This window comes from Urocampus carinirostris, chromosome 1 (genome assembly GCF_059441175.1).
Source record: "Urocampus carinirostris isolate Australia breed hairy pipefish chromosome 1, RoL_Ucar_1.0, whole genome shotgun sequence".
In the NCBI taxonomy this organism is placed as follows: Eukaryota; Metazoa; Chordata; class Actinopteri; order Syngnathiformes; family Syngnathidae; genus Urocampus; species Urocampus carinirostris.
In genome coordinates this window covers 31979464-32005845 of record NC_142349.1, presented here as the reverse complement: position 1 = coordinate 32005845, position 26382 = coordinate 31979464, and the positions used below count along the sequence as shown (strand labels likewise).

Below are 26382 nucleotides of genomic sequence, written 5' to 3'. Positions count from 1 at the left end.
TAAAAGTGCAAAGAAATCCCCTTCTGGTCCAGCGAAGGCTCTGTAATTGGACATGTGATGTATCTTATTATCTGATTTCAGTACTGGACGGCGCTTCCGCAGAACATGTACAAAAGTCATTGTGTAAAAAGTCACAGTGCTAGCGCTATGGATTATTTCCAGAAGAGGAAGCTGACATTTTTTACCATCGGGCTCATATTTATGCTGAGTGGCATCGAGTACGGTAAGTTTATCTTCATGTTGAAAACAACTAGCAGTGGCAGGTAAAAAAAAGGCAAACAATCTTTTTGTTATCGTCCCCAAAAAGGTTGAGTCCAGTTTTAGCGACATAAATCTGATGTTGTTGTGGTCCTTCAGTGATCCTTTTTGTTGTTTTCAGCTGTCATTCTGCCTACAATATGGCGATATCTCCAGATCCTGGAGGCACCACCGTATTTCTTAGGTCTGGGTCTGTCTGCTTTTAGTCTGAGCGGGCTTCTCACCGGACCACTCTTTGGCTGCTGGTCGGATCACAGCAGAGCCACCAAACATATAATTCTCTTTTCCAATCTTTTTGAAATTGCAGGTGAGTATAAACATAGTTGAAAAACTTATGGATGGTTCATTGACTCAGGACAGTAAAGCCCCAAAAAGTGAATAGTGTGGTTACATATCTATTGAAGGCAAAAGGACAATTCCGATGTCTCGCCGCATGTTCTTTTCCTGGACCAGACCGAGGATTCGGACTTTGAAAAATAGAGCTGGAGAGAAGCAATGCAGTTGAGGACATCTATTACAAAGTTTCAAATAAAGACAAACCAGAGTGCACTCTGGTCCAATCGATGTTTCGGCCCCTCTCTTATAGGAGAAAGGCGTGGATTATACAAAACGTAAAAGTGAAACTCTGAGCTCTCCTGGGAACTCACATTACAAGATAAAAGAAAGGATCAGACTTTTGTTAAAACTACACAGAGCTGGATTTTGAAGGCTGTATAAGATAAGGCTGACACATCGGAAGACCTTTGCTGGGATAATACTGATAAAAGGATACAGCAAGTAAATACTTCGGTTAAATATGAGGATGAACATAAGTGCATTTATAACAACTAAATGAGTAATGCTGTGATTAAACAATAATCTTACTATAGTTGGAAAACTCATGTTATGGTGACAACATACTCAGTGACCTATTTTAATAATCTAACAGTATACTAGGAATCAATTTTTTCAAAGATAATATATATTAAGGTGGCACGGTGACCAAATAGTCAGCATGTCTCCCTCACAGATTCGGATGTCCTGGGTTAAATTCCAGCTACAGCCTTCCTGTATAAAGTTTGCATGTTCTCCCTGTTCCTGGCTGGGTCTTTTTCTCTGAGATTTCAGTCTCCTGCTACATGCCGAAAATATGCTCGGTCGTGTGTCAAGTCAAAAATTGGCCATAGAAATAAGTGTTAGTGAATGGTTGTCTGTTAATGCTCTGGTGTCCTTTGCCTCAAAGGACAGTTGCTATAGGGTCCAGCACCCTTGTGACCCTCTTGAAAATTAGATGAGATTTAAATAATTTTAAAAAACCATGTTAGAATGTGAAATGTAAAATGGACAGTGTCCGGGAGGACAAAAGTCTTCAATATACTCTGGCAGTAGCTTCGTTTCTAGGATTCAATTCCTCAAAAAAAAGGGGGCAAGTAGTTTGACCGAAGAAGGATTCGATAAGACAACACTTGGCAAACCATCTGGCTTGCTTGAATTTCTTTTTTTTTTTTTTTTACAGAATGTTATGTGTATTGTCTGTTAAATGTGTCAAAATGATTACGGGAAGGGCTTTTTTCACTCCAAAATAAAACACATCACAGTATTCCTGCCATGATACTAAAACAAAGGCCTGGATTATTCTGTAATGATTAACTTTGTATACCGGAAACTATCCATATATGGTATACCGGAAACTATCCTCCAATTCCTTCATAGCCACCATCTTACAAAATATGATGAAATGCGAGTTGTAGGCCATGCATTTCACACTTTAGGCCTTCATTAGTGCTTTGTCTGAACCAATCCAACTATCAATACACATCAATAATATCATTATAGCCGTAAAACATTTACCGCAGCTACACATAATAAAAGCATCAATCTAAACTTGCAGTATTATTTAGAAATATTGGCGGCGGAGTTTACTCACCAAAACCCCTTTTATTAGTGGACAAAATCTATTCTTCTTTCTTTCCACAAGAAGATTTCATTACACTGTCGATAGTTATTTTCTCATTCTGAAAGCCCAGCATGTCCCGTGTATTTCTGTCATATGTTTTTATAATGTTTAGAGTTAAAAATGTCCATTTGACAGAAGCAGAGGACATGGGGATATTTCCATTACTTTTTCGTTGTGATACTTCTGTTACCAACGTCCTAGCCAATCATAGTTTGTGAAACTGCTAACATTTCCTTAATTCTGCTATAAGGCCATGGCTCCACCAACACAAAATCTTATTGGCTAATCCAGCAACTCTATCAACACGGTTATGCTTCAGGGCCTCCAAAATAGATTGTGAATGTCTTCGAGTAGATTTTTGACCATGGCAACAAGTAATGGCTAAGATGTGATTGGTTAAATTCTTAAATATGAAAGCGCACATCTCAGAGCAGCGCAACATGGGGAAAAGCAATGAAAGAAAAATGACAATTTGGAATTATCTAAAAAGTGTTTACAAAAAAAATAATAATTGACATCACAATATTCAGATATTTTTAGGCCAGCAGAGAAGGTCTTGTAAGCTTTGACGGCCCACCACTGTGAAATGATAATTTTCAACGTTTATATTTGCTCACATTTTAAATCATTTATATTTTGTAAATGTTGCACATGTAACTCGCATGTTTGATTATTTTTTCCCAGGCAACTTCATGTATTTTATCGGCTATTCAAAGTGGCTGCTGGTAGGCAGTCGCCTCGTGACAGGTACGGACGCAAATCATATTATCAAAACGAGTGTGAACTCGGCAGGCCGTCAGGTTTTCGCTGCGTGTCATCGGCAGATGCTTTTATATTTTCAGGTATCGGTGCGGGAGCAGGATCCTCCATCTTCGGTTTCCTGACTCGGTGCACCCGGCCAGATGAAAGAGCCGGTGTCTTTGCAGCCATCATGGCCTGTCGACAATTAGGACTACTTTTTGGTTAGTCTCCCCGGACACCAACCAGTATCAGTATTTTGCAGAAAATTAAGCTTATTGCATAATTCTTTGCTTATCGTGCATTTGGTCTCATTTTAAATTATTTTAAATTTTTCCGGAACATGAGAAAATGTATAAAAATGAGCAAAATTAAACCGTGCATTTTAGATTGTTTTGGTAATTTTATGTATTTTTGTCTAATCTAAGTAGATAGTATTGCTTAAAACAATCAATCATTTTGCTTATTTTAGCAATGATTTGTCTTAATTCATGTCAGAAAAACAAAACATCTTAAATATACCTATAAAGGTCAACCTTTTCCGCGCATTAAGTACAATGCAAAAAAAAAAGTTCTTTCCCCAGGTGTTTAAAACATTTCAAGTATAATTTTTCTTATTCTAAAATATTTTTTCAGTTTGTTTTTTGTAAAATAAGATAATTTGGCTATTTGTAAGAAAAATTATCTTTTGTCATTACAAAAAATTGAATTTACCCTCTTTTAGATTTGTCTTATTTAAAGTATGTTGTTATTATTTAATTTCCCCCTATGTTCCGGTCCGGAGCCTTCGCTCTGGAAACGCTGCTCTACTAGTGATCCCAAGAGCCAAGAAGAGATCCACAGGTTCGAGAGCGTTTTCCATCCAGACCCCGGTGCTGTGGAATGGTCTTCCCCCTGAGATCCGATCTGCAACCTCATTGGAAATGTTTAAATCTAAGCTTAAAACACACTTCTACTATATAGCATATTAATAACCTATACTTTATGTTGATAATATGTGTGTCATTTGCCCTCATGTAGGTTTTAGATGAGGGGATGGTGTCATAATAGTCTGTATTAAAAGTTTGCAATAGTATTTGATATGTGCAGCCCTTTGAGACTCTTTGTGATTAAGGGCTATACAAATAAACATGACTTGACTTGACATGTCTTGGGGAGGCAGACCCAAATGCAGCCACACCAGCAGAATGTCAAGAGTTCATTGGGGACAAAGATATCTGACAAAAAACGCTCAATACGCAGGAGGAGGATAGACAAGGATAACCAAAAAAGACAGTCTTTTAAAAACTCATGGCGGGTAAAGTTCAGAGTCGATCGATGACAACATTTAAGGGGTCAAGAAGCAAACACGTCAAACATGAACATGGCAAGCAACGGTCAAATAATAATAATTTCCTTTGTATTGTCATTCTTTGTAACAATGTACACAGAACGAAATGTCGATACACCTGACCCGTTGTAGCGAGCCGATGCAGCCGCAGCCAACAGAGTAGGTTCTGCTGTTTGCACAAGTCTTAAATACCCCTCTCCTGATTAGATTGAGGTGCATGTAATGATGAATAGGTGTGAGGTCCTCCAGTCTATCACTGCATTGGCACCTTTTGGAGGACAGTGGCGTGCTGGATCCTAGCAGGATATATTTTTTCATTTTACGAGATAAAAATGAGAAAAAAGACATACAATAAGCAACATTTTCTGCTGATGGGGTAAGAATTCATTTTTTTGAAGTGTTGCGTCATTTAGAGCTTTTTACCGAAAAATATTTATCTCATCCAATATTTATGCGGATTTCCAATGATGTGTTTTCTGGCTGAAGTTGTCTGTGACAAGTTTGGTTGACATATTCCGCAAACCTGAAGAAATGTTCAGCACTTTCTATCAGTTAATCATACCCGAACATAACTGTCTAATAGTAGTGAGTTAAAAAAGAAACCAAAGATCATACTGCATGACTGACATCAACAATCAGCTGAGTTGCATGGGCTAGAACAACTGATAGTGATAGTCCCTGGCTGAATAGATTGTCATGGCGACACCTGTTTTGTAATCTGATTGGACAGAACATAAAAGCTAGCATTTGCGTACATGTAATGACAACAATGTAGCCTTTAGAAACACTCAAAAATGAAGAGAATTGACTGATGGGAAATTCTATGGGACCAACAGGACAGTGGTCAGTGATTCTAGGTCACAGAGGTACACACACATGCAGTACATGCGCGGTATACACTCCTGACTCGACCTCACGTAGCTTCTCAGGAAATAACAGGTAGAAAAAAAGTCTCTCCAAGGTGGGGCTGTTGTGGTATTCCGTCTGATCTTTAAAGAACTTCCTCTTGTCTCTCCAGGGCCGGCGTTCAACCTGTTTCTGCGGCTGTGTAATTTCAAACTTGGACCCTTTGTTGTCAACACTTTTACATCTCCTGGGGTAACAGCATCCTGATCAATAATCTGAGGTTCCCTAAAACATAAGCACAAATGGAATGTGCAGAAATTTAGTGCTCGTCCTTAGCCTGCACCTGTATATTTTTTGTAAGAAGTAGAGTTCTTGCTTATACTTTCTACAACATGCATCGATCCTCACTTAATTAAAAACGCCCACATACTTCAGAAGACAATCATTTTATCCTCACAAGGGAAATTTGTTTCACACTGATTTTTTTCCCCTTTTTGTTTTGCCTATCCATGAGCATGACATTCAAATAATTGGCTCTTTGGTGCGTTGCTCAAGGGCACCCCAGCTGTGTTAAAAGCAAACGGCGCTCTCCACAAGCAGTCCGGGTTTCCATAATTCGTGTTGTGGAATTTCTTTTTAGGATCTGCAACCTTAGTCAAATCTTGTTCATCTCATTTGGCTATTAAATAATAAACAACTGGCACACCAAAGCCTTAGCTCCGGTCTGAATTAGTGATATGTTGTTGGCGAATGAACCGCCTTTGTAAGCCCCGCTCTTAGAAGTTGAATTTCCAATTTTTTTTGTGAGGACTTCGTTGGAGTAGAAGTGATTTGGGCTGACCTCAGCCTCCACCAGGTGCTCGGTTCTCTGGGTCTCAAACACGGTCCGCTTGAAAAGCTGGTCATGCAGACTGAGCTTGGGGGACTTGAACGCTTGTGCGCGACACATTAGGTCTGTCGTTTGAACCAAAATCCAAGTTAAACAAGCTTGTACAAACAGAAGAACAATGACAGGTAGATAATCAAAGAATAATTCAGCGAAAGGGAAAGTCGGCTCGACCCCAAAGTAATGATTGATATTTTAGGCCCGACCCACCCGAAAATTTGATTGGTTGGGCTCGGGCTTAAGCTCGGACTTAAGATCTTACCTGTACGCTAAAAGTGGTGGACAAAACCTTTTCCCGCTTCTTAATGGCTTGTTCGCGTTGTCTACCTTTCGTTATAAAATCAACACAACAGTAATTTTTCCTTCTTAAATGTCTGTTGGCGCTTTTGCTTTGGTGGAACCTATGATAGGCAAAATTCATGAAAGTAGCTGGCTGATTATTATTATTCTTCACAATTATAATAAAATTAAATACTCTATTATACACTGAAACCAAAAACCAAACCCCTTAAGAATTGCTTTTCTCCTGGTTGCGTTGCTTACAGATGTGTGCTTTCATTTTTAAGAATTTAACCAATCACATTTCAGCCATTACTTGTTGCCATGGTCATAAATCTACAGTATAAATATTCATTATTTAATCGCGTGGCATAACAATGGAGGAGACTGTCATGCCAATCAGAATATAGAACACAATGCAAATCTGTGAAATAGCCAGACAGTGAAAAGTAAACCACATTAAAGTGAGATATTGCTGTATATTTGAGCAGTGTGGACTATTTTATTATTAAGTTTGGTTGGAAATGTCCTTTAAAATCATAATAGCATAAATTAATTTAATATAAACATAAACTTTGTTATTTGCATATTTCCTGATTTTTTTTTTTTTTCTTACTTGCCAGATCTTCATGTGTTTGTCTTGGTTGCTGCTCCAGTTTGTGGTCCTGGCAATGTACTGGGACTTGCCGGCCATCGAAAACACAGAGGAAGCAGTACTGATGATGGACCTAAAACTGGACGAAGACGAGGAGGATGAAGACGAGCCGTTGATCGGCTCGGACGGTATGCAGGTGCAAACTTACAAAGCGGTTCACTCCAACCAATTGGCGACCTCGTCCGAAATGAAGCCTTCCCGCGAGGCCTCACTGACTGGATCCGAAGCGTTTCAAGATTTCAGCCTCAGTGCAGGTGAGCCGGCGGCCATGAAGCCCATCTAGATGAATAATGATCTTATATTCCGGCAGAAAATAACAGCATGACTATGGATGGGGAAATAACAATGTTACTATTCTATTTATTATATATTTATACATTATTTTGTTTTTTACTGTATTTGAACCATTTTGTGTGTTTGTGTATTTGGTGTTTTGGGTTGTTGGTGGGGATAAAGGAGGGGATTTGATTGTTTTATCGTACACTGAATATGCCTTGTAGTGCGGAAAACATGGTAATTCAAATCTAACTTCCGACAATCTTTGTCTCTGATTTTTAGAAGAAAACTTGAACTTGAACAAGAACCTTGATTAGTTAAATACAATAATATACTCAATAGTTAACGATCATCTTGTTAATCCACCTATTGCCCAATAACACAGACTATAAAAGTATTGTTTCCAAGGTAAGAAGCACAAATCTCACACCCAGAATGTGAAATTTGAAACAAGATCAGGGTTATGTTTCCTTCCATCTTTTGTCAGTGGCGTGTTAAGCCTTGGGAAAAACTGTACAGGATTAGTGTCAGTTTACAGTCAAAGAGCTATTGAACATTGGCATTGATTATCTATGATCCATCCTGTACGTTGTGCGTTTGTGTATATTGTGCAGCACTTGAGTGTGTGTCAAACCCTGCCATTGATTCTTTCACTCTGTGAAAATGTGGCAAAGGAATTGCCAGATGAATAGCACATTATTGACAAAGTATGCTGGTCATTCTCCAAAAAGAGATAGAAATGCTTGTGCACTCATCCTTCTTCCCATTTATTGTTTCTCTTGCAAGGAGAAGTTAAAACCACAGACAATCCCCCAACAAAATAGGGGAAAAAGTATATTCTTTGCTCCAGTACTGACTCAAATTATCAAAGTTATTTTCTAATACAGTCGCAGGTTATATACTCTTGTTAATAAAACCAGTAGATCTTCTACCGAATTTTTACACTAGGACAGTATTTTTTTCCAATATGAGTTTACAACACTGCGAGTTCCAAAGTTTTGGCTCTGTAGGATGCAGAGAGGGCTTTGTTTATCGTCTCAAACTAATAAATGTCCGGAGAACAAAAACTGTTTCAGGAGGGAGCTGCCTCTCTGTCCAAAATCGATCGAGAACAAGTTGAAAAAAGTCAAAGAAACTCCTTTTCTGCTATAATGTATATTGTTTATCTTTCTGTGGGTATTAAAGGGTCATATCTCTGTTCAATGTGAATACAATTTCGAAAGAAAAATAATCTTGGTTTAGGAAGCTAATCCTTTACACAATTTTTTTTTCTTCAGAAAAAAATAACAACTTTCAAGGTGGAGTGCATCCAATGGGGTGTCCTTAAAAACTTGAAAGAATATCATTTATATTAAGAAATAGTCTATCAATGCACAACTGAGTTCAAAGAGACTTTATTAAAGCACGGATTTTAGGCACTAAAATTTGTTTTTCTAATGGAATAACAAAGCACACCTTTAAAGGACTAGGTGTATTATTTAGCACCTCCAACTAGTTAATAAAAGCCTTCATTCATTTAAGAAAAAACAGTATTTGTTTGAAATATAAACAAAAATACATAAACAGTTATATAAATCTGTATTTAAATACTCACAGGTTGATACATTTGCATTTAGTTGACACAACATGAGCCTCACCTAGATTGAGCAAATTGTCAACCATCTTCCTTCTACGGGTACCATAAAACATCACAAAGGCTGGGCAAAATAATGAAAAGAAACATGGTGAATTTTGGTCACTCTGAGTGTCTGTAGTTTTTATTCCTCCTCGTTCTTTGATGCACTACCCAGTACAGTGACATATAGTGGTCGACTAATACAGGTTGTCCCATTTGCAGTATAAAAAAATCAATATAAATAGTTCATTTATACTGTTTCAAAACAAAAATCAAAATTGTCAAACCCAAAAAATCAGGAAAGTAAGAAAAATACAAATACTGTACACCAATGTCAAAAAGGACAACTAAATGATCCTTTATTGCACAATATTTTGAGAATAAAGTAAGCAGTGCAATAAAGTATAAACAAAAATGATCCAATTTGAAAGTTATAATCTCCGTATAATCTTCCGACTCACTAACACTAAGTATTATAGTGTTAATTAACGTAGTAAGAGAGTATTGATCCCAGGAGAATAGTATCAATTCTTTTGAAATGAAATGAAATGAAATGTTTATTGAAAGTATTGTTAGATACATTAATCAAAACATGACACAAAACTAATGCTGAGGGTGAGCATGGCCAAATTTGGTCACCTTACGCCCCCTCCCCTAAGAAAATTTGAGAAATCTATCTCTGCCAACCTTTGCTTAAAAGTTTGCACTGAATTTGCACTAACAACCTGGTCAGGCAAAAAATTCCAAATTGTTGGTATCCTGAAAGAAATAACATTTCCATGCAAGTTGCTGGTAGGTCTAGGCCCCTGTAACTTATATCTGTGACCATGTAAACCATCAACACGACATAACTCAAAAAATTGATCAAAGGGCACATCGAATTGGATCAAAGTACTTACCTAGTATCCTTAATATCGATATTTGGATCGATCCCCCGCCCCCTAACTCCACACACCAAGCTCCAGTTTTGAAAATGTAAAAGAAAAAATGAAGAGGCATTGTCTTGATTATCTATAACTATCCAACTAAGGAACATATAAAGAGAATCACAGATTGTGTCATTTTAACAAAACCTGTACCTTTACATTCAGTACTACTTGAATAACCATACAGAGTACTGACAAATATTAAACAATTACTCAGTCTCCTGCAGTTGGTTTCTGGATTAACAGCGACCTTTTTTGTGAATCTATGGAACAGCTAAAACTCAATACGCCACAGTACTGTCACTATACTGTATGTTTTTCCAAAATATTGTACAATGTTGACTGATTGGCATACAAGGTTGCAATGTATTCAAAATGAAGAACTTTGAGAAACAAATGAGAAAAAAAATTCTAAACAAGTGCTCAGCCATGACTTAAGTACCCTTAAATTATTCAGTCCCATAGACTTATTTTCATTTACCTTTTTTTTTACGTTGCAAATTAAAAAAAAAAAATCATACCCCTTTTTCATAAAATGTCACTTTTGTGTAATTATATATACATATTTTTGGTTTAATTCATAGCTAAATTTTTACTATACGATTCATTTTACCCCATTGTAAGAAAATGTTACTTATTTTATTTTGTCTGATTTTATGACAATTTTACTCCAATTTATAACAAATTTACACCTAAAGTGGAAAAATATTTTACCCTATTGTCACAAAATGTTGCCTATTTCATTTTTCGTCATTATACGGTATTTTTACTTCAGTTTGTAACTGTATTATACTAGTATTACGAAATATAAATAATAATTTCACCCCATTGTCAGAAAATGTCATTTATCTTATTTTTCAAATTTTACCTTATTTTTATTTGAGTTTATAACAAAATTACACCCACTTTGCAAAAAAAAAACAATTCATATTGTTGCCCCACGGTCAGAAAATGTAGCTTTTTTGGGGGGTAATTGTAAAATATATTTTTCCTCATTTCATGAAACAAAACTTCACTCACATCGCAAGAAAAAAAATGATATTCCTACCCCATTGACAGGCATTGTCACCCTTTATTTTCAATTTTCAGATATTTTTCTTACATTTATATCTAATTTACACAGTTCGTTTTTTATTGATTTATGATGATCATAGATGACATGTGCATCCTACTTACCCTATCTGTTGACTTCATGTTGACAAACAAAGTCAGATCTTAACAGCATGTACTCATCGAGTTCCATAATAGCAAGCAAGCCATCTGGACAAGCAGCATCCAAATTTAGAAGCTCAGTTTTTCTCTTTCCAAGCCCATTTTCAACAATTCCGTCTGGAGAAGATACGATGAAAATTTGGAATTGACTAAAATACACTTTGTTCTCGCCGTTATTGCATTTTGGACTCATGCAAAACAAGTGAACCATTCATCTCCTGTGAAAAAGCAGTGACAGGCCAAGATGCATGCAGCCTCGCCTCTTCAACCCTAGCTCTCTTTTTTGAGCTTCTTGTTCTCTGCATAAATTGCCAGTTTACATTTTCAATTTGATAGTAGCACTTGAGATGATTTTATGATATTTTTTCCCCTCTTTGGTTGCTCAGTATAGAGTTTTCTCATTTCTGTGTCTCTCCCCCTTTAGAGTTCCTGAGGGAGGAGGTGATTGTTCTCCTCACAGCTCAGTTCATCACTCTCTTCAATCAGACGGCGCTGGAGGTGAGAACTGCTACACAGCCTGCACCCATCAGCTCGAATCCCCCAAAGTCTATACTTGGCGCAGTTTGTGATCGCCTTAACCTCATGCCGACCCAGAAAATAGAACCATTTAAGTATCAGCTGTTCAACTGATTTAGAGCACATTTGCACTTTGAGACAAAAAGGAATTTGACGTACAGTATTCTAACTAAAGGCAGCAAATGTATTTAAAAAGAAGTACACACAGAGCGACCTGATAAAAGTTGAAAAACTAGTCACCGTCGGATTAAAAATACATGATTGTGTCGAGGGGGAAAACTATTTAATCACATTGGATTGTAAAACAACGTTTTTGTTTTTGTATTACTAAAACACTGATGGTGACTATGCTATGTTTTTGTATGAAAGAAAACAACAGTAGCTTTCTCGATTTTGGACATAGAAGCCGTATTTTTTGGCATAGATGAAGACAATACTAGTTTTCGTATCAACAAAATGCTTACAATCTAGGACTACGCTGTCGCCTCTTACCTTTGACCGATATTATCTGGACTATAGCCAAAATGGGCAAGATGAGATAGGTCTTTTAAATGAAAATGACTGTGTAAAAATTGTTATACAGCATGCACAATTTGAAATGATCAAAAATGTATAAGTTGACAGGTATACGATCTCTGTGACTTCACACATTAATTATGGTGACTCAATCATGGTAAGTGCTCATATAAACCTCACATTGTATTTTATTAATATCATCTTATTTGTCTGTACTACTATATTTTTAATTAATTTTTAATGGGTCTTTATTGATCAGGAAGATGTGTCTTATAGCTATTTAGGAAAACGGGGGCGAACAATTTCGTGACAAATTGCCATAAAATTCAGACTATAGAGTGCACCTGATGATAAGCCGCACCCAGTACATTTTTTTAAAGGAAAACACATTGTGTACATACATAAGCCGCACATGACTATAAGCTGCATGCATTACAAAGAAAAGACACAGGATTTTTTGTAAACAAATACGTGTCTGTATGATATCACCAGAAACAGAAATACGTGATGCCACATGTCATTGGAAAGCTTAAAATGGGATTTAAGACATGAGGACCATTTTGAAACACCACGAACAGTCTGAAACAAGTTAGCCGAACTCTAACTCCCCATTACGTCACCTTCAACTTCTTTGAATGTTTGTTACATCATGGAGAATCCATAGAATCCAACAACACAAAATTTGTATTCCAAAATACGCTAACACCGACAGATAAATAGGATTCCGCCTGAAACATTTCTGCGTTGGACGTTGCGTCTTGTAATCTGATTGTTTTGCTACATTAAAACCATTTACAAATAAAGACTCAAAAAATGTTTCCCAATATGGTAGTTAGTCCTCCCCTTTTTATTGACACCTTTTCCATTATGAGGGTCTGTTCATGCTAGTTTCATTAATGCACTAAGTGGGAAGTTACATTAAACTTGCGTCTTCCTCGCCACAAATATTCCACCTGTTTCAGTCTTACCTTTACTGTTCGGGCACCCCTGGAAAAAATTCATGAATTAGCCGCATCATTGCTTAAGCCGCACGGTTGAAAGCTTGGGAAAAATGTCCCGGCTTATAGCCCGGATTTTATTTCATATCCAAAATTTCACTTGTTACGAGCAATTCCAAATACTAGTACAATCCTGGAACGTATTAAGCTAGTACCACTGTCTTCTTGTTGTGCAAAAAAATAAAACCTCGTCTTTCAGTTCTTGGTGATGCTTAAAGAGAATCCAGTAGATTTCTGTTATCCTTGTGTTCGTTTCAGACCATGGTGACTCCTCTAACACAGCGCTACTTTGGCTTTGGCGAATTGGGCAACAGTGTGATGTACAGTCTGTGTGGCCTGGAAGTCATCCTGGGCTTCCTCTTTGTCCGCTGGCTGAGTGGAAAGGTGGCTGACCGTGCAGTGTTGGCTGCCGGCCTCCTCATCTGTTGCGCCGCCTGTATCTGGTGTCTCGTGTTCCTCTGCAACCTCCGAGGTACCTAACAATCTACAATTGTTAAGGACTATCTTGGAAGTTTTTGCTACTGGGGCTAGAAAAGGGGTGTACAAATTATAACCCGCGGACCAAAAATGGCCCGCCGTGCTTTTTAATAATGATAATTTACATCAAAGTTTGGGAACTTATTGCTCCCAAGTCAAATATGGCTTTTTCTTGAGTACATCGGGTTTGGAGATAAGATGAAGTATATAGGGATCTTCTCTGAGACCGACCAATTTATGTGACTATGAAGCCAAACCAACATAGTTAAACATTAGTTTGGTCCAAAATATGTATGGCAAAGTTTCAACTAGAGTTCACCTCTTTTTGGCTGGACGTCTTCAAGGAACCCTATGTATGGAAGCTCATTTAACAATCAATGTTTGCCCACCGCTGGGTTAGAAAAATGTCTGGACACCAATTCTATGTTTCCAAAAACATTATCCAAGATTAAGTGTTCTCTCTCAATTCCCTGAAACTTTGAAAGGGTTAGGAAACACCTATGGGAATATTTGGGCTTTTTCAATGGTTAACTGAGCATCTTCTGCACCTTTTTTTTTCTTAGATATTAGAATATCATCACAGCAAATATATTGCCAGCTCCATTAATCTTTTTTTATTTTATTTTATTTGGACTATTGTTAAATTGAATATTTTATTATTATCATCATTAAATATTATCATTAATTATTATTGTAATTGTTATTGTTTTTGTTGTTGTTGCTGCTATGTCACTGTTATTTATACAGTAGACTGCATATCAAGCAACTTTTCATCTCAAAGTTATATTTATAATGATTTTATTTTAAAATAATAATAATAATACTCTTATGACGACAGGTACATGATATAATACAATAAAATGTGATATATAATATAGTATAGCATAATGCAACAATAATAATACAATACTTTTTATCAATGTTCTGCAACCTCAGTGGAAATGTTTAAATCTAAGCTTAAAACACACTACTACTATATAGCATACGAATAACCTAAACTTTTCATGGACAATATCCCTGTATTATTTGCGATTGCAACATCCTCTGCTGTCTGGTAATCCTGGAAGGGGGATACCTCATGTGGGGTCCCTTCTCAAGGTTTCTTCATTTTCCTCATGTTGAGGTTTTTGAGTTTTTCCTTGTCCTCATGTTGGTTTCAGATCAGGGGATGGTGTAATGATAGTCTGTAATAATAGTCTGTGCAATAACCCGTGCAGCCCTTTGAGACTCTTTGTGTTTAAGGGCTATACAAATAAAAATGACTTGACTTGATTTGACTTGTTAACTTTAATTTAAAGGGGCAGTGTGTAAAAATAAGGGCTTCCAAGAGTAAAAAAACATTTGAAAAGATGTTGAATTCAACAATAAGCAAAAATGCATGAACTAAGGATGATCTTTGTGTTTTAAATACTCGTCGGTCGAGAAATTTCTATTTATAAAAAAACCCAAAAACATTTGGCTCATTTAGAGGGAGCTGACACAATGATCTGCCATCTCGCTGCTGCCGGAAGCCCTCCAAAAACAAAAACCTTGTGAAAGGATGGGCAAAATAAATGAGAAGAAAAATTATGTGGTTTGGTCACTTTAAGTCTCTGTAGTTTGTATTCTTCCTTGTGCTTTTAAGTTTGCTCTGCACATTCCAGTGACATCTAGTGGTCAAATGTTGCACTGCTCTCCTTTAAATAAGATACATTCAAGTCATTTAAAAATTATAAGTACTCTAATAGGACTACTCTAATGTTACAGTGACTACAAAACAAATGATGTCTACATACATCGTGTATTACAGCTTTGGATTTTAAAACTTAAATTATGTTCATTTAAAATGAGGACAACATTTGGCTCCTCTTTGCACAATCCTTTGTTGTGAATATGTAAATGATACAATATATATAACTCAGCATTTGCAAGGTCATGTGGAGCTCAAAGAGGCAAAGTGAATTCTGCGTCTCCACGTCGGCGCTCGTCTGCCTCGCCGTGTCACGTTTATCACTGAGATGACAAATGACAGGTGCCGGGGCGGGAAATTGCCTGAGTACATATAACAGGATTACGGTAATCTCGTTAGAGCAGAAAGCTATTTGTTAAAGCGTATCATACATTTGTAAGCTATTTGTTACAGCTGAACAGCAAAACAAAGAAAGCAATCTAAATGTTGACGTACCTGCAAACGTGATTTGGACCTCTGCCATCTAGAAGCATGTCCAATTTTACCAAATTGCATTTTGAAAATGAGATTACAAGCTTTTACTTGAGCTAGGAATATCCAACATTTTTGAGTGGGCAGAAATTCACACAAACATGTGCGGGATGCAGAGTGGCCCAGGAAAGAAATGGGAGCTTGGCAGAGAATGCACGTTCAGATAGCATTCGTCTGTGCACTTGCCAATACATTTGTGGGCAGGGGAAGGGCTAGAGCAGTGAATAGAAGATCACAAAAAGTAAATAACAGAGATTTCCTATGACTGCACTTGATAGTTTGGATATCTGAGTCTACAGAGGATAGAAAGTCCTTGCACCACAATTTTAAGACGTCTGATGAACCACAAATTAATTTCTGAAGTTCAATTGGACATTTACTGACATGTTTACTATTAGGCTGTTAATTGGAACCAGTTCAGTTCTAATTAGATTATTCAATTTTTAATGTTGGACACCTGTAAAGGAGACCTGAAAGGATACCAGTTCCTTATTTTGACTATTATTGTACTCTGTTGTTCGTTTATTGTCATTGTCGCGATCGGCCAATCATTTTGCTTTATTTTCTTTGATTATCACACCCTTTTGGGCTGATTTTCTTTTACTAACCTGGGATTTTGAATAAAAAGAGGGGTAGGGCTTTATATCGAGGATGGAAATTCCTTAACTGTGAAGTCCAAAAATCCATTGATGTTTTCTCAGCCTTTTTTGAGTGTCTACTAAAGTTTAAACCGTCAGATGAAAAACAAATAAGGAAGCTGCTTACACCGTCTTTCTTTTGTCTTCGAGGGGTAAAGAGTAGCCTTTTTTGCTTAAAAGTTCAAAATCTAATTTGGTTTACTCCCCATACACAATTTCAAGATTATCTTATTGTACTGACATTTTTTAATCAGTTGTGTAGTCACATATGGCTGGAACAAAGGTTATAAATTATCAATGATTTTGTCATGTTTTTTCAGTGGTTGGTCGGTCAGTCAATCAACCAGTCAGTTTTTCTGTCTGTCTGTCTGTAATGCAAGGAAACCAACCATCCATCCAACCTTTTATTTTGTTTTTCTTCAGTTAACGAGAATTGACCTTGTGTATTCCGTCACCAAATAGGAAGCCCGGAGTGGAAGCTGTCAGCCTTCATTATCGGTGTGTTCCTGCAACTGTTGGGGCTCCCGTTCGTAGCCGTGTCTCAGCTGTCGCTCTTTTCCAAAGTGACAGCCGAGAAAACGCAAGGTGACTTCACCCACTGGCCTCAAACATATAGTTCAAGTGTTGGGTTAAATGCTAGACTCAAATTAGAATGGGGAACAGTTTAACACACACACCCACAAAATTTGAAAATAAAGAGGAAAGGCCCAATTGAGAATAGTCATTCAAAAGCAGAGCAATGACTTCTCTATTTCGTACTCCATGATTTTTATATTGAGCATTCGTATATTGATTTCCCTTTGAAGAAAATGAATCTAAAACATTGCAGGGTAATGTTGGGAATTAATATTAAAATGTACCGTTTACCAAATGGTTTGAGTTATCTGACTCCATTAACCAAAGACAACCTACATTCACCCAGATATTTATGTGCGCTCGTTTCTTGATGGAAAAGATGAACAGGAAAGCCAACATTTCCACACGGGGCAGATTTAATTTCATTAACAATTTAACTAAGTGTACTCCATCGAAAAACGGCCGAATTAGAGTCATTGGAGTGTCTGGGAAACCCTCTTCTGAAGTCCTTTAGCGCTCTCTTATTGGCCATCTTCTCCTCGCACAATAGCGTGCAGACTCCTCCCATGGGCGCGCCAATGAAGCCCCCTGGGCTACACCATCTCGGAGAAGAACGTAGCAATGTCTGGAAAACTCAAAACAATACCGAGCGTTTCTAAGTAATCAGGGCCTTGTTTTCAAAACAACGCCTGCCTTCCTCCGTCTGGATGTGCTGATTATCTTATCAGCAGTACGTCCCATTCTGTAAACTTCCACCACTCATGCCTGCCCTGAACTTTCACTGCTCATTGAATAAAAGCACAGTCAGTAAATAACTACAGCATTAAACGCAATAAATGTAACTTTTATTCAATCATATAAAATCCTTTATAGTTAAATGTATAAAATCCTTCAGTAATAATTGTGTTCTTCAATCTAAAGGATTCAGTCAAGGTATAAGACGGTCAGTCGGGGGCCTCGCTACTATCATGGGTCCTTTGTGGGCTGGAGGATTGACAAATCATCTTTACATCATGATCGGCATGATGTTGGCTCTCTTATTGTTGGTCTTGGTAGGTGCCATCTCTATTATTAAAATATATTCTCATTGAAAATGAACAGCCCTTATATTCCTGATCTACCCTAATGAGTAATATGTTTTCAGAGAAAACAAAGCTTGTACAAAAAGTAGATTCTTTTTATCAAGAAGATATGATAGCGATGTTGAATTTAAGTATGATTTCATTCTCCTCAGTGGACACAACTGAATCTAAAATCAAACACATATATGCTTTAAGACGGTTTATATATATATATATATATATATATATATATATATATATATATATATATATATATTCTGTCTCAGAAAATTAGAATATTGTGATAAAGTTCTTTATTTTCTGTAATGCAATTAAAAAAACAAAAATGTCATACATTCTGGATTCATTACACATCAACTGAACTATTTCAAGCCTTTTATTATTTGAATATTGCTGATTTTGGCTTACAGCTGAAAAAAACTCAAAAATCCTATCTCAAAATATTAGAATACTTCCTCAGACCAAGTAAAAAAAATAATTTTATAACAGCAAAACTAAATCAAACATTTGAAAATGTCCATTGATGCACTCAGTACTTGGTTGGGAATCCTTTTGCACGGATTACTGCATCAATCCGGCGTGGCATGGAGGCAATCAGCCTGTGGCATTGCTGAGGTGTTATTGATGCCCAGGATGCTTCGATAGCGGCCTTCAGCTCATTTGCATTTGTAGGTCTGGTGTCTTTCATCTTCTTCTTAACTATACCCCACAAATTCTCGATGGGGTTCAGGTCAGGGGAATTAGCAGGCCAATCAAGGACAGTGATGCCATGGTCAGTGCACCAGTTACTGGTGGTTGTGGCACTGTGGGCAGGTGCCAGATCATGCTGGAAAATGAAATACTCATCTCCATAGAGCTTTTCAGCAGATGGAAGCATGTAGTGCTCTAAAATCTCTTGGTACACAGTTGCATTTACTCTGGACTTGATGAAACACAGTGGACCAACACCAGCAGCTGACATGGCTCCCCAAACCATTGCTGACTGTGGGAACTTCACACTGGATTTCAAGCAACTTGGATTTTGCTCTTCTCCAGCCTTTCTCCAGACTCTGGCGCCTTGACTTCCAAATGAAATGCAAAACTTGCTTTCGTCTGAAAAGAGGACTTTGGACCACTCTGCCACTGTCCAGTGCTTCTTCTCCATAGCCCAAGTCAGATGCTTCTTCCGTTGTCTTGAGTTCAGAAGTGGCTTGACCATGGGAATACGGCTATTGTAGCCCATTTCCCGGACACGTCTGTGAACTGTGGCTTTTGATACCTGGACTCCAGCTTCAGCCCACTGTCTTTGAAGCTCCCTCAAATTCTGGAAGCGGCTCTTCTTCACAATTTTGTTAAGGCTGCGGTCATCTCTCTTGGTTGTGCAGCGTTTCCGGCCACATTTTTCCCTTCCAACAGACTTTTTGTGGATATGCTTTGAAACTGCACTCTGTGAACAGCCTGCTCTTTGAGAAATTTCTTTTTGTGTCTTACCCTCCTGATGGAGGGTATCAATGATGGTCCTCTGGACAGCAGTCAGATCAGCAGTGATTTAGTTTACTGAACCAAGCTGAGTGTTTTTAAGGCTCAGGAAACCCTCGCAAGGTGTTTCGAGTTAATTAGATGATTCAGGTGATTAGTTGAATAGCCTACTTGTATACTTTTTCATGATATTCTAATATTTTGAGATAGGATTTTTGAGTTTTCTTAAGCTGTAAGCCAAATTCAGCAATATTAAAATAATAAAAGGCTTGAAATAGTTCAGTTGATGTGTAATGAATCCAGAATGTATGACATTTTTGTTTTTTTAATTGCATTACAGAAAATAAAGAACTTTATCACAATATTCTAATTTTCTGAGACAGTCCAGTACATATATTCCAAAAACATGCATGACAGGTCTAAATTGTCCCTAATGGGTTGTCTGTCTTTATGTGCGGCTGGCAACCAGTTCAGGGTGTCCCCCACGCACTGCTCAAAGATGCCTGGGATGACCCTAGTGAGGATAAGCGGTGCAAAAAATTGAACGATGGATACAATATTAACATACACATCCACTTCTGATCCAAATGTATTAATTTAACACTGGAGATGAAATGCAGTTTGATTTGCTCTGTAATTCGTAAGTGACCGACAAATCACCCCCAATCAGCTGGTAGTGGATTCAGTTTACCTGTGACCAAAGTGAGTTTTAACCGTTATCCACTATTTAAACAGTTTTAAGTTACAAAAAAGCAAAATTTAGTTCATTAAAACTTACATTTACAATACAGTGGTACCAGTCATTGACGGTCCGGACGGATAGAAGCGGCGCTAAAGCTAGGCTAACTCGCGCCGCCGAGTGCATCTTGGCTCCACTCGACTCCACTCGTTACGTGCCAAATTTCGTTCGACTATTCTACTTGATTCAAGTATTTTTAGCTATTTTCGGCTATTATGACTCGGCTATTTTCGGTTGGGCACCGAATTCCGTGTCGAGCATCAAAACATTTTTTCGCATATTTTTTGGTCGAACACCCATTTGGTTGAGCATTGAGGCAGTTGTGGACTGGGGTACCACTGTACTGTATTGACAGGATTAGCCTGAACCTTCCTACAAAATAGGAAACAAATTCTTTATTAATGTTTACCAAGGTGAAAACAATTTGTTGGGTCAAGCTCAAACCAAATTCATTTTAAAATAATGTATAGGCCCTAAAGATAGTCAAGAATTGATTATACCCCACATTCAACCTCTCATACATAAATAATAGGTCCATCGTCGGACTGGCAGGCACAATAGTCCAGGATATCACTCACCCACTACACCAACACTTCATCCTATCTACTGGCACAGTGCAGATACAGGACAACAGGATTTTAGAGGGGCTGCCTCGGGAAAAGCCTGATCCCCTCCACCGTTACCCTTCTTAACTACATGGCCCACCGACCCATCCAATCAATCTGCCTTCATAGTCCCACTCGTATGTGTTTGTCACTCCGCTGTTTTTGTGATGAAATAGCTATACAGTCGGTGGACCAATAGATCAAATCTTAATCCAAAATTCATTGAATAAAAAAAAATCTAAACTAAACTGGCTTGAGCATTTCAAACATTATCTGCATTTGGTTGTAAACGCTTTTACAGAGCACATGTTGCAAAGCCTTTCCTCTCCATGCAGCATGATTTATGATTTTAGGTACTGACAGCGTTGTCGTACGGCCGCCTGACTCAGCTCAGAAGTGTTCAGTGGGCTCACAGCCCCGATGGCGGGGGATAAACGCAAAGTGGCGAGGAAGCTCCACGCAGAGGGAAGACGAAAGACCCTTCATCATACAGAGGATCAATGTGGGCGCACAAGAGAGGAAAAGCAGAGACGGAAAGAAAGCATCCATTCATCACAAGTGGGAAGCAACAAAGACTTTGTGACTGTACTCAAGCAAATTGTTCCCGTATCTGTACTTGAAGTGAGTCCATTATTTATGTCTTCTGATAACTTTTAACTTCTGCTTCCGATTTTACAGAGTTGAATTTTAGTTGGCAATCACTGGCGTAAAGGCCACTATCTTCTGGGATTAAAAACATATACATTTAAAGGTATTCACAAGGACCATTTTTCTCCCCAATTAGGCACAGGACTAGTGTTCCTCCCCCCGACTATGCAGCTATATCGCAAAATATTTCTCGTGTCGGGGCACTCAATACATTTTGGCTCAAAGTTGACCCATCTATCTTGTTTACTCTAGAGCTGTGATGTCATTGAAGGAACACATCACTTTCAGAATGGTAACTCCTGTTAGCACAACATATTAGGCAGCTCCGAAATATATGGTAATTGTAGTCAGCAATTGCATTCCGCTCATTTCTGTTTGGAAACATTTGAACATTGCCTACCCTGTCACTGGGAAACTTTATACTGTTTTCACTTGAGTTGCATGCTTTGATTTCCAAAAGCTGCGTGAGGTAAGTTTACCTGCTAGAGTTACAGTGTGCATTCATTCTTTGCGTTTTCATTTGGATTTTTCACTTCTTGCCTCGTCATTGGTATAATGTGTTAGTGCTGCGCTTGTGTTAGTGCTGCGGAAGACTTCCTGTTTTGTTCGCTCCCAGTTAACTTCGGTAGCTAGACAAATGGTTGTTGGGCCAGATAGCCGGTTAGTCTGCCGTGTCTATTGGTTTATTTCTGGTCGGGTTCGTGTTTGGTGCTGTAGCCGTTTTTTGTTCTTACCTGGTCCCTGGTTAGCCGGGCTGCTCACTGCGTGTTTTTGGTCTGCCAGCCTCGTGTTATTCTGTTGAGGCTGAGGCCGTCTTTCATGGATTGGTCGCGGTTAACACCGTTAGCACAAGGCTAGCGTGCCATATCCACGTGTTTATTCTTGCCAAGTTTGGGTTTGTCGCCGAAGCCTTTTTTCATTCTTGGTTCCTGGGTGGCCTGGCTGCTCACTGCATGTTTTTGTCTGCTGACCTCGCGTTTTTCCTCCAAGCACGTAATAACACTTTTGTTGATCGTCCTGGTTATGCCTCGTTAGCCATCTGTGTGTGCCAGTCAACCCCTTTTTGCCTGCTTGACCTAATTTTGTTCCATGACTAGATCCAAGACACATCTCCAAGGCATTCTCCACAAAAACTACCAAAACTGGACTTAAAACACTCGTAATCTCTTTCAACTAATTAACACCTACACGAATATAGTAACTGGCCGCACAAAAAAGTTGCCTTATTTTGCTCATGCTTATTTTTTGTGTATAACGTGATTTATTTTGGGAGCTTTTATTTAAATATGATTGTATCGGAGCAACATCGGCAGCACGGCAGCGCAGAGGATAGCGCGTGTGCGTCACAGTTCTGAGGTCATGAGATCAAACCCTCCTGTGTGGATTTTGCATGTTCTACCCGTGCTTGCGTGGGTTTCCTCCGAGCACTCTTGTTTCCTCAAAAATTCCAAAAACATGCATGTCAGGTTAATTGGCCGGTCGAAATTGTCACTAGGTGTGTGCCCTGCGACTGGCTGGCAACTGGTTCAGTGTGACCACAGTCCACTTCCTGCAGATAGCTGGGATGGGCTCCAGCACCCTCGTGACCCTACTGAGGATAAGCGGTGCAGATAATGGATGAATGGATGGACTAACGTCCAATTCGTCAAAAAACGTTGCTTACCACAATTGCACAACATTGGAATGAGTTGGAATCGAACATGGAATATGGCAGTGAGAATACCAAATATTAACGACTAGACTACCCTGGATGTAGATGACATGGGAAAAGGCTTTGGATGTTATCTCATGATTACACACTTGAATAAGTAGCGTTGTGATTCAAATCATTAATTGAAAAAGTTACAATTAACACAATACCAAAATGAAAGTCCAATCATAAGATACACCAAAGACGGATTATGTTTGTATCTTTCAGGATGACATTTCTCCATCTTCTAACATTCATTTCTGGCACCGCAAGTAAAAAAATATGATGATCAGTTAAAACTGAATGTCTTTTCCTATGTAATCTACGTCCCCAGTGGTCTAATAATTACAACTTGGATTCAGGGTTGTTGTTGTTGTTATTATTATTATCACTAATGTTATTATTGGTCCAGACTGAGAGAACGATGTCAGACATTAACTCGGTCCTTGGTAGTGAAAAGGTTGGGGAGCACTGGTTTAGTGCAACAGAAAACAAGTGCTCAATAAACACAAGGGAGAATACTAACTATTGAGTGACCAAAAATGTTCCATTTTAGTTCTCATTTTTTTCACCCAGCTTTTCACATAGGGTACCTGTATCATCAAGATGGCGGACAATCATGTCAGCTCTCTCTAGTTAAAGCCCATGTAAATTTAGAGGTATTTAAAATAATGCATGTTCATATGTATTTTTGTGTATTACGTGCATGTATCTGTTTTTTTCTTTGAATGTATTTCTATTTACCACTGGTTGGCCCTAAGCAATACACACTGTCCCTACAGTCAGGGTATTTGTGACAACAAAAAATGTAATTGTGCTGGAAGTACAGACCTGAGAGCTTTTATGACGTCCAAATGTCCTAAAAGCTTGAACGTCACCCCCTCAAGACTAATCCTAACACAGGGGGGCACTGTTGCTCTCAGGTAAAAACTCCACGAGAGAATAATTGAAGAAGAAAGTGATTCCTTTCCCAACTAAACTATTTATACTCCCATGTGCTGATGGAAAGATAAGAGAAGAGGTTTCCATGTGACCCAACTTTTCATTTCTCATCTCCATTCCTTCTGTGATAAGAAAAAAAAAAAAAAAAAAAAAAACACTTGAAATAAAACAGTTGACATGCTGAGTGTGAAAGTGGAGCTGTCAGCATCTCATCAGCTTCATGACAGTTAGCTGACAGGAGAGCATGTTCAAAAATAGTGACGCATTGCAGATTGCTTAATATTTAAAGAAAAAAAATGGGATTTTTTTTATGGCTCAATCACAACACAAAGCCTTGAGTCCAACACAAAGAGCATATCTGAAAATACGCCGCCACGGCCCAAATCAGGCTTGTCAGTCGGCAATATTTATTCTGTGGCAATGAAGGCAAAAGAGCGCTCACGGCTTCATTTCCCTTCTTTGTAATTGAGCGCTTGTCAAGTTGTGAGCTGCGCATAGTCAGCCACTTGCAGGTTTTGCCATCCCTCTGGAGGAACTGCATCTGCGCTTGACAGGAAATGGCTGCAAGTAACATGAAGGCGCTCCATTGCTTTTGTGTGTCTGATCACGGCCTTCAACATTCTCTGACTGTTTTGCATAATTTACTGATAACGCCCCGTAACCTTTCCATTTTTCAACAATCAGCGTCCGTTGTTTGGTTTTCAGGAGCCATTTTTTTCACCTGGAATGGAAAATCTAATCTCCGAGCCTCAAGGACACAGTATTCATAAGTACTTTCATGCCATGATCAGCATATTCAGCTACTTGACATTTAAGGGAGATAAGAAAGTGTATTGAACAGGGTCAAAGCTGATTTTACACTCTTTGAACTCGCTCACTTCTTTCAGCGTGACTCCTGCTGCTTGATGCAGTGAAAAATAAATCGGCCTGGGCGACTGTGTTCCTTAAAAACATGTCGGCTACCACTTCAAAGCAAATACAGAGAACAGCCTGCTAACAGATTGTGTCAACTAAACACTTTATTATTGCTTCACTGAATTTGACTCTAACTACCAATAAGCCCAATAAATAGGAATTATTGCATGGTATTTTGATTTTAACATAATAATAATACATAACAGGGGCAGCACGGCGGCGCGGTGGATAGCACGTGTGGCACAGTTTGGAGGTCATGGGTTCAAATCCAGCTACCAACCTTCCTGTGCGGAATTTGCATGTTCTCCCTGTGCTTGCGTAGGTTTCCTCCGGGCACTCCGGTTTCCTCCCACATTCCAAAAACATGCATGTCAGGTTAATTGGTCGGTCAAAGTTGTCACTAGGTGTGAATGAGCGAGCAAATCGTTCGTCCCTGTGTGCCCTGCGACTGGCTGGCAACTAGTTTAGGGTGTCCCCTGCCCACTGCCAGGAGATGGCTGGGATGGGCTCCAGCACCCCCGTGACCCTACTGAGGATAAGCGGATGGATGGATTGATGGATGGATAATATATAACAATAATAGGGATGAGCAATAACATGTTTTAACTAACGATTCTCATAACCAAGAGTACTTGATGAATTGTTTTGCTAATCTTAAGCAGCTTTTTTCAAATAAAACTTTTCATTATATTTTTTCATCATCTGTAAAAACCAATAGCTGGCACGGCGGCAGAGGGGTTAGCACGTCAGCAGCACATTACTGAGGTCATGGGATTGAATCCTCCTGAGCAGAGTTTGCATGTTCTCCCCTTGCTTGCGTGGGTTTCCTCCTGGCCTTCTGTTTTCCTCCCACATTCCAAAAACATGCATATCAGTTTAATTGCCCGGTCCAAAATGTCCCTAAGATTGAATGAGCAAGTGAGTTTTCTGTTCCTGCGTGCCCTGCGACTGGCTGGCAACCAGTGCAGGGTGTCCCCTGCCCACTGCCCGAAGATAGCACCCACAACCCTACTGAGGATAAGAGGTGCAGATAATGGATGGGTGGATATAGAAGCCAATTGTCGAAAATGCCAGATGGCAGATCGTTGTCTTTTTTAAGTACGAGCAAAATGCCGGCCTGAGAGATGATTGGATTTGGCTACTTGTAGTAGGTTGGATGTCGGGAGGTGCAGTACCTAATTTAGCCACCATGGGGCATTAGATACCCCACAAAAGCAGACCACATGAAAGCAGATTTGTATTTATTGGGGATGCCTTGGCATGAAACCTGGCAAAAGACACTTGGGGAGGCCTGTGTAAAATTGTACACATTTTCACAAAAATTGGGTCAGCCGTTTCGAAGCCTATACGTATTACACACACACACACACACACACACACACACACACACACACACACACACACACACACACACACACACACACA

The 26382-nt window shown here is 38.7% G+C and overlaps 1 protein-coding gene across 4 annotated transcripts; it reads left to right on the top strand.

The window, feature by feature from the left end:
* Nucleotides 1-26382, top strand: LOC148374325 (major facilitator superfamily domain-containing protein 8-like). Of its 4 annotated transcripts, XM_088334974.1 has the most exons (11): nt 1-223; nt 380-565; nt 2879-2941; nt 3037-3156; nt 5281-5360; nt 6897-7182; nt 11382-11455; nt 13246-13459; nt 16765-16887; nt 17800-17930; nt 21116-21342. In XM_088334974.1, the coding sequence occupies exons 1-11, from the start codon at nt 106-108 to the stop codon at nt 21194-21196; spliced, it is 1476 nt and encodes a 491-aa protein (XP_088191100.1). In that variant the 5' UTR covers nt 1-105; the 3' UTR covers nt 21197-21342. The 4 variants fall into 4 exon arrangements, with proteins under 4 accessions (XP_088191100.1, XP_088191108.1, XP_088191120.1 ...); XM_088334994.1 differs by lacking the exon at nt 17800-17930 and having other exon boundaries at nt 133-223; nt 21116-26382; XM_088334982.1 differs by lacking the exons at nt 380-565; nt 17800-17930 and having other exon boundaries at nt 21116-26382.